This window comes from Acanthisitta chloris, unplaced genomic scaffold (assembly GCF_000695815.1).
Source record: "Acanthisitta chloris isolate BGI_N310 unplaced genomic scaffold, ASM69581v1 scaffold7601, whole genome shotgun sequence".
NCBI classification, from domain to species: Eukaryota; Metazoa; Chordata; class Aves; order Passeriformes; family Acanthisittidae; genus Acanthisitta; species Acanthisitta chloris.
In genome coordinates, this window is record NW_008657586.1 from 42503 (window position 1) to 56320 (window position 13818).

Here is a 13818-nt window from a genome sequence, read left to right on the forward strand (position 1 = left end):
TTTTGCCACAAAGTTAATTTGCTTCAACACAGGTCTCAAACTGAGCATTGCAAAGCTCTGCCCTGAACCTTTGAATCCAGAGGTATCAACCTTAGGCATACACTTAGACATGTATTTATTTGTAATACACTCATTGTCAAAGCCTCATGGGAGGATAAAATGTACTAAAATGCTAGCTGACATGACTTTCAGAAGCAGGGAAGAATGCAGTAGTACTAATAAATTGTCATCTCCTTTGTCTTCCACAGCAAGAACTTATTGACAGCATTAGTAGGAAACTGCAGGTGCTAAGGGAAGCACGGGAGACACTTCTGGAAGACATCCAAGCAAACAATATACTGGGGGAGGAGGTAGAGGCCATTGTGAAAGAAGTCTGCAAACCAAATGAGTTTGACAAATTCAAGATGTTTATTGGTGACCTTGACAAAGTGGTGAACCTCCTGCTGTCACTGTCCGGTCGTCTGGCACGGGTGGAAAATGCCCTCAATAACCTGGATGACAGCACCTCTCCAGAAGAACGGGTGAGAAAGGCCAACAATAACACCACTGCATTTGGTGGAGCTGGTGTGGGGGTTTTTGCTTGGTTTTGTTTACTGAAATTGCAGAGCTCAAGGTGAGGGATAGTGAGTGGATAGATACTAAAACTGTAAGTGGCTTGCTGAGAAAAAGTGGGTTTGGGGTGCAACATGCTGGAAAACAGACATCTTGGCAAAAGTTTAAAGAGAGAGAATCTACTGATAAGAGCATAAAAAGGAGGCAAATAAAAATATTCTAACAATTCAAGATGGGAAAAGGATTGTCACTTTGTGCTGTAATGCAGAAAGCTTACAAACGTCTTTATTCTCCAAAAGAATCTGGATACAAATCCATAAGGTTGTTACAAAGAAAATGTTTCTCATCTACTACAGCTTCCTCCACAATGCCTGGTGAGGAACAAGAGCAAGGAACAACATAAGGATGAGTCTTAAAAAAAAAGGGGGGGAGAGGGCAGGCATTGTGAAAAGAGTTTTTCAGTAGCCTGGTAGTGATGTGGAGGAATCCCAGCAGATGTGAAAATTTTAGGAGCAGGAGCACTCAAGGTGTTCTTGTTGGTTCCCACGTCTGCTTTCAGTGATTTGTTTAGCTTCAGATCCCATCAGGTCATAGCTGGGAAGGAGAGACCCAGCGATACAGATGTGCACTGAAGGAGAAATGTAGATATGTGCAAAACTTAGGCTAAAATAAATAGAGAGGGTGGAGGGTGAGTATGTGCCAAGTGAGTTTAACTTCTACGGTTAAATGAATGTGAAGTAAGATTTTTGACTTGTTGATGTGGACTGAAATGCCAACAGTCCACCCAAGTGTTGTAACAGAGTTTTTTTCACGGGCTGTGGATTCATGTTGTACGTCCCCAGTGTGCTCCATTGTTTCACCAATAAGAACCAGTAAGTGCTGGGAGTAACCTGAAGCTGTGGTTCTGCTGTTTGGCCCTAGCTGCTGCCAAACATATTTGTTTAATGACTGTCCAGACCCCTCGCTGACTGAGGTGAAGGGAAGGTATTTGACAGCTTATTAGAGAGCAGATCAAAGCTTCTGACACTTAAAGAAATTTAATCCCTCTTTAGACTTTTTACTAAATGTGGTTGTAGTTGCCTAATGGCCTCAAAGATGGGAGTGTGAGCTGGGGAAAGAGCTACCAGATGATATGTGCATATAGGAAACACCGTTTGAGAGCTGTGATAAAAATAGCCTACTGGTTAGGTGTGGAAAAGGAAGAGGGTGAGGAGATGGTGTAGTAAGGACAGTCAGAAATTGTCTGTACGCTCTGCTGTCAGATTTAGACTGACAGAAATCCAAATCCCTAATACACCTTAATCTCCATTCATCTTCTCATGCACTGACACCAAAGTCTTGCCATAGTAACGTCAGAAATCCATCAGAGATCATCAGGAGATGGATCAAGAGTAGCCCCAGGGAGAAAGACTTGAGGGTGTTTGTGGGCAAAACGCTCAGCATGACTTGGCAATGTGTCCTGGGCTGCATCACAAGCAGTGTGACAGCAGGCTGAGAGAGGTGGTTCTTCCCCTCTACTCTGCTCTTGTGAGACTCCCATCTGGAGAAAGACAAGAAAGACCTGTTGGAACGAGCCCAGAGGAGGTCCACTAAGTTGATCCCAGGGCTGGAGCACTGCTCCTATGAAGACAGAGTTGGGGCTGTTCAGACTCGAGGAGACAATATTAGGGAGACCTTATAGCAGCCTTCCAGTACCTAAAGGGCTGGAGAGGGACTTTTCACAAGGTCATGTAGTGGTAGGGCAAGGAGGAAGAGTCTTAAACTGAAGGATGGTAGATTTAGATTAGATATTAGGAAGAAATTCTTTACTGTGAGGGTGGTGAGGTACTGAAACAAGTTGCCCCAAGAGGTTGTGGACTCCCTACTCCAGGAATTGTTCAAGACCAGGTTGGATGGGGCTTAGAGCAACCTGGTCTAGTGGAAGCTGTCCCTGCCCATGGCAGCAGAGCTGGAACTAGATGATCTTTAATGTCCCTTCCAGCCTAAACTATTGTATTGATTCTATGAAATATATCTACAAGTGTTGGTCAGAGATGCTTCTCAGATGGATCAAGTCATCAGGTACTTTGGCTATAAATCCAATGCATGTAGGGTTACTGTGCATTTCTATGAATTTAGACTGGTGCATGTGGCTTTCTTTGTTGTCCTTTAATATTTTCTATGTCATTTGATGATATTTGTTGAACTATTAATGTACCATATAAACAAAACAGGATTTTACTTCCATCACAGGGGAATGGTACCAGGTACTGCAAATTTAGCTTCTGATGTACCATATAAAGAAAACAGGATTTTACTTCCATCGCAGGGGAACGGTACCAGGTACTGCAAATTTAGCTTCTGAAAGGGGCTTCATCTGAGAGAGCTACCAGCCCATTTCCTTCCACACAGCAAGGCCAATGTCTTCCCATTACTTGCCCTGTGTTTTGAGAGTGCTGAAGCACTGAACCAGCAGTCTACAAATGCCTAGACCCACAAGACCTGCAAGACTGGGGACAAATACTAGGGATACTAGTTTAGGAACTGGATGCTGGGAAATTAGATACATGGAGGGAGTTCATCTTTGTATGGCTGTAGTTCAAATCAGCAAACAATTATTGAGAAAGACTCTCAATAGAAAGAGGAAAGATTGTTTCATCAAGGAGTTTCAGATGGCCTGTGTTGTCGGGGGCTTCACAGCAGTGCTAACTGCAAAAAATCCTTCTGCACTCTGCTTGGCTTTGGTTGGTTGAAGGTGGTAAGATAAAACCATCTGGCATCATTTACTCTGTTAGCCTGGATGAGCCTTTTACCCATTGCTCAAAGAACCTCAAGAATGGTATCTTGAGTCTCCTACAGTATGTTTCACTTTACCCTTCGTCAAGAATGGTGTCTTGAGTTTCCTACAGTATGTTTCACTTTACCCTTCAAAACAGGATTTCTGATGCCTGTCATATTTGACAGAAGTAACTCATTTGCTTTCTTCCTTTCTTTGACAGAAGTGAAAACCAATTCAAGAAGTAACTCATTTGCTTTCTTCCTTTCTGCATCCCACTTTCCTTGGGTTTTCCTAAACTTCCACAAGGGCAGAGGTACTAAGGTGTCATGCAAAGTTCATAATGTAAGTAATGTTTACTTTTCTTATCAGGTTACTCATGTTCATCTTAGTCATGCTGTAGGCTTTGCAGAAGAAACCATACAGCTTAAATCTCAGGAATTATTATGAAGGACTAAACATTTGATTGTTCTTGTGTCTGTTGACACAGTAGTAAGTGGCTTGGAAAACAACTATTTCATTGCAAGATTATGCAGGTGGCTCTACAACTGAGCTACCAGCTAGTTTGCTGTATGTCCTCTTGTGTTCCTCACATTCTGTCTTATTCTGCTGCTGCAGCTCAGCAGGCACACAAGGTGCAAGGCTGCCCTGGGGAGCAGTTGAGCCACACTACCAAATTTAGGCCTGTCTGCTAATTCCTCTGATGAATTTAGGAGAACTTTAGTTCCATCTCTTTGCAGTAGATAGTTCTGCTTGCAACTTGCAGTGGGATTTTTTTTCCCCTGACATAAGCTTGAAGGAAGATTAAACTTTTTTTTTCTGATAATGTGTGATTTCAATGACTTGTCTTCCTTAGCTGTCTCGAATCCCGAGTTAATCTAGGCTATGTATTTTAAGTACATAGAGAGTGCAAATCTGAAAACATTTCACTTTCAGCTTTGTGCTTTCTGTAGAAAAAGAAGCAGCACAGGATGCATGTGCAGCTTGGACAGGTACAACTCTGACAGCTGGTTTATTAAAGCTCACTGCTCTGTATCCCCCTTTGTCTCATACTTCCATCTTGAAAAGAGTGTTTTGTAGTCTACAAAAACACTTCTGTGAATCCTTCAGGTCTGTTAAATAGCACTTGTGATCTAACATAAGGTGCAAATGAAAATACTGTACGCATTTATTTGAACAGTCTGAGGTTTATTTGAAGAGGTTCTCAAAAGAAATTCATCTTTGAATCAAAGCTAAAAGTTATGGAGTGGTACCTCTTAAGGGCACTTTTTAATTAAGATCAGAAGTCTCTGCAGGAATTCTTCATGTTGGAGTAGGCCAGCCATGCCCTGTCACTGGAAAGAAGCAATCACTTCTAGGTCAGGTTAAGGATGCTCCTGTTTCTTTCCATGTCCTGCTAAAGGAGTGTAGCTGAGTGATTCAGCTGTGTAGACAGGTGATGTTAGGTGAGAGGAGCCTCAGCCTTCTTGCTCATCTATCTGTGTGAATGGAATGTAACTGCTGTCCTCTTTCTTTGTGTGTTTCTCCATTCAACCTTCCTTTTTCCCATTTTGTCTCTTGTGAAGGCACAAAGCAGAAAGTTTACAGCCCTGCTGGGACAATAATAATGGTTTGCTTTGGGAGTTTTTTGCTTCCCTTCTGGTGTCTTGCCCCAGCTCTTGCTCATGTCTAAAGATCACATTACTTCATACCTCATAGGGAAGCCATGTGGATGCAGCAGAATTGCTAAATACACAGTATCAGGAGCTGTGTGAGAACAGATTGCCCCATGAGTTGATCTGTTTCTGGGTTCTGTAACCACAGCTGTGTCAGTGCTGTGTATTGAAGATGTGAGATGTTGCTGTGTGAAGTCTTAATTTGAAGAACTGTTTCTCAAAGGCGACTGTATCTTGAGCAGCTATTTTGAACTATTAAATAGAAAAGCAGTCTCTGAGGTTCTTGCTGTTGAGGCCAGTGGAAATTAATGGTACATCTTTCATTGATTCACTTTTTTTTTTTTAGTTTGTTAATGCATTTTATTAGAATAAACTTTAAGGACCAATCTTTTTCTACCTCTCTAAATATTCAGGAAGGTCTTTGTCTTTGCAGATAAAACAGACTTGAGACTTAAACACTGAAGCTGTTGTCCCAACCTAATGAACCTAGTGAATTTTTAACTCTTTTTCCTTTTCTCCCAAGCGGACATTGGTAGATAAGCAAAAGCTGCTGACCCAGCAACATGAGGATGCAAAGGAACTGAAGGAGAACCTGGATCGTCGAGAGCGCATTGTCTTTGACATTTTGGCGAACTACTTGAGTGAAGAGAATTTAGCAGACTATGAGCACTTTGTGAAAATGAAATCAGCCCTCATCATTGAGCAGCGAGAGCTTGAGGACAAGATCAAGCTGGGGGAAGAGCAGCTGAAGTGTCTGACTGATAGCCTCCAACCTGAGCAGCTCAAATAAGGGGACCGAGCTTGACCAAGGATGTGAAAAATGGGAAAGAAGGAAGGGACTGGGGGAGTTTCCAAGTATACAAATGAGTATCTTGGTTTGTCTCAGTGTCTGGTAGAGAAACAAGTGCACAAGAGTAAAATAGCTCTCACAACAGCAATAATGCTCTCTTCAACTTTTTTTTGGGATGATGTATTTAATTTTTTAGAACACATTTTTATTGCTGGATATTACAGCTGTTTCTCATTGCTTAACTTGCAGAAACCTCCACAGCAAAGGACAGACTTAACCTTTCTGCTCAGTGTGTTCAAAGTCTGTGGCAGTTGTGCATGCAACAATGGTTTTTAGAATAGGTTGTATACTTTCTTTATGTTCAGATGCTGTACAGACTGCTGGGAAACCCAACAGCAATTCATGAATGCACACAGATTTAGTAGCTCTAAATTTAGTGGGGTTTTTATTATTTTTAAAGACACATTAAATAGGGGAAGCGTGCATCTTGCAGCTAATATATTCAGATTGCTGAAATGTAGTGTCACTCTGATCCTGTGGCATCAGACACTTTTTTGTATTATTGTATATAGGTTGGCACTTTCCCCTGGCAGAAAATAACATGGAAAACCAGTCTCAGTTAAAAGCTTTTTAAATCAGCTTGCAAATCACCTACTGGCTACCTTGGGGTTTTTTAAATTATTTTGCCAGATATATTTGTACACCCTCTTAATGCAATGCAAGTGATTTTTCTTTACCAAGTTGTACTTGATTTAAGAAACAGGCTGGAAGTACTGTGCTGATTTTGTTCAAAGCATTTTTCATCTAAATTATTTAGAAGGTTCATTTGCTCTTTCTTGTGCTTTTTATGCATGTTTTAATTCTTCTTCCCCCAAACCCACTACACTTCATGAAAATAAATGTAGTTTAAGGACACTGCTTCTATTTTTCTTCTGATTGCTCAGCATTGTGATGGTTTTATACGGGCAGTTAAGTTATACTGAAGTTGACCCACATAATGCTGTTCATTCTTTCCTCTTTCTCGGACTACCAAATGCAATATAAACACTTCTGCCATGTAAATACTGTGCATTACTTGGAGCAACTCTGCTTCCTAACTGTGAACATAAGTGGGGTTTGTTGGTTTGACTTTTCCATGGCACAGTGATAAAGGAGAGGATGCTAGTTCACAGTATCAGATTCCTGCCTGTGTTCTCATAGTACTGCCATTGACTTACCACAGATGATTTCCAGTAGCTCTAAAAAGAGGTGCTAACTCATGTTTTAGTGCAGTAGTAGGTTATGCTGACTTGCTCAGATGCCTACAGAAAAATTCTGTAGTGTCTAAATGTCAGGTTCTATGTTAAGAAAAGTTTTGCAAACAAAAAGTCTTGGATGACTTTGTGTATATGCTATTTACACTGTAGTAAGGAAAACATTTGTCTCTCCTCAGACAAATAGCTTACCCAACAAGAAGCTGTTTTCAAGGCTGATGTGAATGCCAGTCTGGAGCTAAGCAGGTTGAGAGTACAAGTACGCAGCTGTTGAAAAGAGAACAGAATTCTTCTTACTACTCCTGCAGTATGGCAGCATTCACAAGAGGTTCTCTGTCTTTACCTGAATCCTCTTTTGTGGGGAGAGAACTGGAGAGGTGCTGATCAGTGAATTCCTTGTAAGTTGGGGAACTGGGGAGCAGAGATCTGGACCAGTCCCTTCACAGACAGGTGCGAACACTAAAAGGACTTGTCGCCCACCATTGTAGTGCACTACTTTGTATACCTGGACCAAATCTTTAAGGAATGATGTTATGTGTATCACTTGAGGTCAAATGGAGCTACCATGTTACAAGGCCTGCAAATGACCTTAGTTTCTTCCTCCTAGTTTGGAAATGTAGTCTTCTGGCATCTCACAGTTATATGCTGCTATGTCCCTAAGACAAGTGACCCCTTTGTCCTTAAACTTATCCCTTAACCATAACGAACCCAAAACTAAACATAAATAAATTATGCTTGTCTTTTAGCTTGGAGAAAAGTGTGCATTGTTTTATCTGTGGCATTTAAAAAATTTTACATATTGTGGTTACTCTGAAATGTGTATGTGAAATGTGAATAATAATATAATTACAATGTGTTTGTATACAGTACTTTGATTTAGATCTCTGATAAAAGGTAGCAATATTGTGAAAGCTATATATATTACCCTTTCCACAGAACAGTTGTGTAGACACCATTATCTCCTTTCCTGTTTTAAAACCTTTGAGATCTCTCACCCTGGGAACCTGAAGATGGTTGTCTCCCAATGTTATATGTAAATCTGTAAATAGCTATACTGTTGCTTTTTGAAAAAAAATCTGGTGCTAATGTTTTGCCTTTGGCATCCTGGGGATGGCTGTTTCCTCATCCTTTGCTGTTCTCAAGTCTAAATCTCTTTGTATAGTGAAAGATTTCCACAATGCTTCCCCCAGCTGTTTGGATCCTGCAGCCCAGAGTGAAAATGTACAGTTTTCCTGCCTGACACTTAACACTTACCTACTGACAAATGGTATTGCTTGACTTTGAAAAAATAAACTGTATATTTCAATGTAGAGTTAGTTTGTGTGTGCAGTTTTAACATCAAAAGCTGCTGTTTTGCTTTGCAGCGTTGGCCATGTCAAGGTGCCCATCTGCAGTGCTCTGAGCCTTCAAAGGCCAGGCAAGCTGTCCTGTGGTCTGAGGTAGCTTGCTGTCTTTTCACAGCTTGTTTCATGTGTTAAGTAATCAATTGTTCTCAAGTCCCCAATGTAAGTAAATACCAGAAATGTGTTAATGTCTAGTATTTTAAGTGTGTGAATATGAAATGGCAGAAAAGAAAATGTGTTCTGATGTGGATAAAATAAATCAGTCTCTCACCACTTAAGGAGTATATACCAGGGAAGAAGTGAAGACTTTTCTACTGGGGCAATTACAGTGTTTCAGCTTCATCCTGTGTTTAGAGTGGACACTTCATATGGAAATATCTAAAGTCGATGATGCTGAAGATTTTTTGCAAGAACAGATCACTCTGAACTCTCCAGCTCTCATTGACTTCCCTAGAAACTGTTTCATTTCAGTTATGGGTGTTCTCAGATTAACTGAACAATCTTCCGCCTTTTTGGGAAACGCTGTAGAGTGTGCACAAATTCATAGCAGAGGTGATCATAGAATCATATCTTGATAAATCGTCCTAGAAATTAATTGTCTGTGATTATCCATTAAAGTCTCTATCATTGAAGCTATCTGGGAAAAGGAAGTTAAAAAATACTTGTTGTAGGATTTCACCACTTTCTTTTCTTCCTCCCCTTGTACATGGACCCACCTCTTTGTGCCTGTTTTTCTGAGCACTAGGTATAATCCAGGATGGCAATTCTAGGGGAATAATAGTCTAGTTTTTGTGTACTCTTTGAATTGGAAAAAAATTGCCTTTCTTTAAACTAAAAAAACTGAAATTAGGCTCTTTATTTTCTGTTGTGGGGTACTACCACTTTCTTTTCTTCCTCCCCTTGTACATGGACCCACCTCTTTGTGCCTGTTTTTCTGAGCACTAGGTATAATCCAGGATGGCAATTCTAGGGGAATAATAGTCTAGTTTTTGTGTACTCTTTGAATTGGAAAAAAATTGCCTTTCTTTAAACTAAAAAAACTGAAATTAGGCTCTTTATTTTCTGTTGTGGGGTACTTGAGATGCTCACATTTCAAAGGAGTCACTGTTTCACTGTGCTTTCCTAATCAAGCTCTAGTGATTAATTTTGGTGTACTTAATTGTCTCAGTTTTTAACCTATTGACAATTCAGTAGCTCTAGCAAGGCCTTATGATACACAGAATAGCAACTCCTATTTTAGTGGTGTCCAGTCATTCATTGCAGGAGTTCATAGGTTTGTTCAAATTAAGAGCTTTTAAGGAGTTTTTTAGAGGACAAATTGGGTTTTTTTACATACTTGGCTGGAACATGCCCACAAAGTGAATGTTAGAAAAGTTAATAATTAGATCTTTAAAGTACTGGATTATATATTGTTAGTTGTCAGCAGTGGTACATTGGTCATCACACTTAGTTCCAGTCTGTAACTTAACTAATTGTAATGATCCACAGACTGTAAGGTGGGTTACCCACATGGATTAGCAGCTCACCTCTGAAGTCCTGGGTTTCATTCTTCCTGCTTACTGTTCTGATAATGTTTCTATGAATAAAGTTTTTCCATTTGAAGTAGGTTAACTTAATACATTTCAGGGGAAAATCTGAATTGAGATAAATTCAGTGCAGTTGGATAGCAGAAGGTATTTTCTCATCCAGACTACAATAGCACACCTACAAAAAGAGCAGGGATCTTTTAAAGACCTTTTTCTAAGTGGTAACTATGTGGGCAGATGGGCTGTTGTGTATTTTAGGCTGAGTTTTATTTTAGTCACAGCAGTTGCCTTTCCAGAGAACAAGACTAGTAAAATGCTGCTTCTTTTATTCTCCAATGTTAAAAATCCTCACAACAGCTTCATTTTTAGATGGTTTGATACCTCTTTCTTGGAGGCAGTCTCCTAAATTTGGCAGGGGGAGATGGCTTTGTGACAAGGCTGTGCCTTCCACTGCTGCCAAACATGTCAGTGTTAGTGGAGTCTGTTGCTGTAAATCTAATTCTCCCTTCCTCTTAATTCTCCTCAATGAAACAAACTGCTAACTGGTAAGGTTAACATGAAACTTAGCCCCTGACTCATTAGCTGTTGCCTGCTGCTGCTTTTGAGAAGCTTGTGTGGTGCTGGCTGCTGTCATAGGTGGGATACCAAGATATCTGGACCTGTAATGCAGTGGTTTCTGGCATCTCATCTGGGGTAGAAGCAGAATGAGGAATTCTGTGTTATCTCTTGCTCTCTAGGTGTCAGTTGTTAATCTAAAATACAATAGTACCACTAGAGACCAACCAGATTCCCACTGCATATCCTCTTTTATTGAAATATTTTAATTTTCTGTTTGTGATTGCCTGTCTTAGGAGAGATTTTAATTAAAGCAAATTATTTGTGACTGTGGAGCTGAAGATGTACAAGGTGTTGAAAAATACAGAAGAAAAAAATCATACTTACTTTCAGTAACATAAATCTCCAGCAAAATGGCATCTAAATGAAGTCTGTGTGCTACATCACAGGTGAGAGCAGCCGAAAATTCTAGATCTGTGTTCATATATTTTAATGGACTTGGTGAAAGAAAGGCTTTCTTAAGCACATACCAAACTGCAACTGTGTTAACTAAACTTCGTTCACTCCAAGCAACTTCTGTATCAAGAGCCAATTTTGGCTCTAAGAAAGTTGTGGTCTGACTCGCATTACCAAGAGTTGTTAGTTTGCTGCTGCATCATTTGCTGGGCTCCTGATGGAAGGCATATTCTGTAAACTGGGTAATGGATGTCCAGCTGCAAGAGTTTTACCAAAACATTGTTTCTGTAGAGCTGAGGAATTAACAAAATCTTCCTGATGATTGTTTCAACATATGTTTCACTTCTGAGCTGTCTGCTCTTCATAGTGTTTGTTACTGATAAATTAGAATCAAGCCCAACCATTAACCTGCCACTCTGCTGTAATCCCTAAACCATATCCTCCAGTGTCAAATACAGAGGTCTCTTCCAACCCAGTTCATTCTATGATTCTATGATCACTTCCCTAGTCCTACTGCCACACTATTCTTGATACAGACCAAGATGCCATTGACTTTCTTGGCCACCTGTGCACACTGTTGGCTCACATTGAGCTGCTGTCAAACAGCACTCCCAAGTCCCTTTATGATGAACAACACTCAAGCCACTCCTCCCCCACCCTGTAGTGCTGTATGGGGTTGTTGTGTCTCAAGTGCAGGACTCAGCACTTCATCTTACTGAACCTCAGGCAGATGTCCTCAGCCCATTATCAAGTTGGTCCAGGTCTCTCTGTAGAGCTTTCCTACCCTCAGGCAGATCAACACTCCCACTCAAATTAGTGTAATCTCTAAATTTACTGAGGGTGCACTCAATCCCCAAGTCCACATCATCAGTAAAGATGTTAAAGAGGACTGGTCCCAATACTGAGCCCTGGGGCACACCACTAATGACCAGTTGGATTGAGCTCCATTAGACTTGTGTCTTTTCTAACAGCCTCAGAGAAATATAAATACAATGAGCAGTTTGCAAGCTAAATAATAAGCAATGGAAGATGAGGTAATTTATCTCAGTATCTAAATATGAAAAGCATGAGTCCTGTGAGTGCTATTCATAGCCACTCCCAGGACTTGCAGCTTCATCAGCTTTCACACACAGGTATGGTTCCTACTGAGATAAAAAGGGAAATCAAGCTGTGATGATTGAAGTGACCAACACTGAGTGGGAAGGGGTGGAGCAGTCATTCTTTTTATTAATGGGGTGATACAGATCACAACGAAACGAAAACCAAGAAAACCTGGAAGGATCAGTGCCCTGAAGGAAGGAAAACAAAACCAGCACTGAAGTGCATCAGGACTGCAAATTTCCTGTTTTTCTTTCCCCATACGTGATACAGCAGAACCATACTGTCTCCATATGCTGGGGCAGGCTGTTTTAATTACTGGAGTGTAAAAAGACCTTAAAGCATCTTTGAAATTAAACTTATGGGGAACAACTTGGAATTTCAGGATCTCAGGTCTCACTGTGTGAGGAGGAGATCATCGTGCTGTTCAGTGCATTCAGCATCCCCTGTCTTGGATCAGGGGACACTGGCACAGCTCTCTGGCACTAATAAGCATTCAGTATTGTGGAAGTTATCCTTTGAGGAAGAAGTCATCCTTTCTCTGTGGTCATCCAAAATTCCTTAAACAGCCCAGCTAGCTAGGCATGCCAGGATGCTTAAGTCACACAGGCTAGGAGATGAGGGTGTTTTCCATCTTGTGCAGCACAGCACACACCAAGTGAGTGACCTGGCTTGTTCCCTGGGGTTTTGCTTCCAGAATTGCCACCTCCTCAGAGCTCACTTTAACACCAGACTTCTGGTTGAGGACAGAGCAATACCCAGTTCCTGTTTAAGCTGGATCATCATGTGCTGCCAGGAAAGCATGATTTAGAAAGTGAAAAGCAAAGCAGATCTAAATAGTCAGCATTGCCATCTGGCTATCAATAGGGAGCAGAGGATCTTGGGTTTCTGTTCCCAGGACTTTCTTACATGGTTCATGATAGGCAGTCAGTGAATTAGAAAACAGAAATAGTCCAGGGAGAAGGGTGACCAGAATCTGCTGCAGTGCCCTACCAGATCATGGAATGGGTTGGGTTGAAAGGGACCTTAAAAAACCTAATTCCAACCCCCTGCCATGGGCGGGGAAACTTTCTACTAGACCAGATTGCTCAAAGCTCCACTCAACCTGACCTTGAACACTTCCAGGGATGGGACATCCACAGCTTCTCTGGGCAACCTGTTCCAATGCCTTACCACCCTCACAGTAAAGGATTTCTTCCTAATACCTCATGTAAACCTACTGTCTTTCAATGTAAAGTCATTTTCCCTTGTCCTGTCACTACACGCCCTTGTAAGAATTCCCTCTCCAGGTACCCTGTAGGCTCTCTTAAGGAACTGGAAGACAGCTATGAAGTCTACCTGGAGCCTTCTCCTTCAGGCTGAATAACCACAACTCAGTCTGTTGTCATAGCAGAAGTGTTCCAGCCCTCTAATCATCTTCATGGTCCTCCTCTGGACTTGCTGCAATAGGTTCACATCTTTCTTGTGTTGGGGACCCCAGAGCTGGATACAACACTCCAGGTGGGGTCTCACAAGGGCTGAGTAGAGGGGTGGAACCACCTCCCTCAACCTGCTGGCCACACTGGTTTTGATGCAGCCCAGAGGTGCATTTGGCTTTCTGACCTGCAAACCCACACTTGGCTTATGTCCAGCTTTTCATCCATCTCCAGATGTATGATGTAACATCTGAAGCTAAGCTTAAAGTGCTGTATAATTGCAGCAGAAGTGCCAAAGACTGTTGAGGATGCACCTTTGTCCTTGTTTTTTTTTTTCTAGTCTGATGTGCCTGGGTTCAGACATTGATATTGATATCAGTATTGAAGTCCAACTGTTCAGCATGTATGAGGTGCTAGATC

General features: G+C 41.2%; 1 protein-coding gene across 1 annotated transcript in view; it reads left to right on the plus strand.

The window, feature by feature from the left end:
- Nucleotides 1-6293, plus strand: part of SHROOM2 (shroom family member 2) — a gene marked incomplete at its 5' end in the record, with an annotated part of 44716 nt that extends 38423 nt beyond the window's left edge. Inside the window, 2 exons of the mRNA XM_009084770.1 lie at nt 249-521; nt 5486-6293. Of these exons, the coding sequence (XP_009083018.1) occupies nt 249-521; nt 5486-5752 (540 nt within the window). The remainder of the gene's footprint in view (nt 1-248; nt 522-5485) is intronic.
- Nucleotides 6294-13818: the final 7525 nt, after the last annotated feature.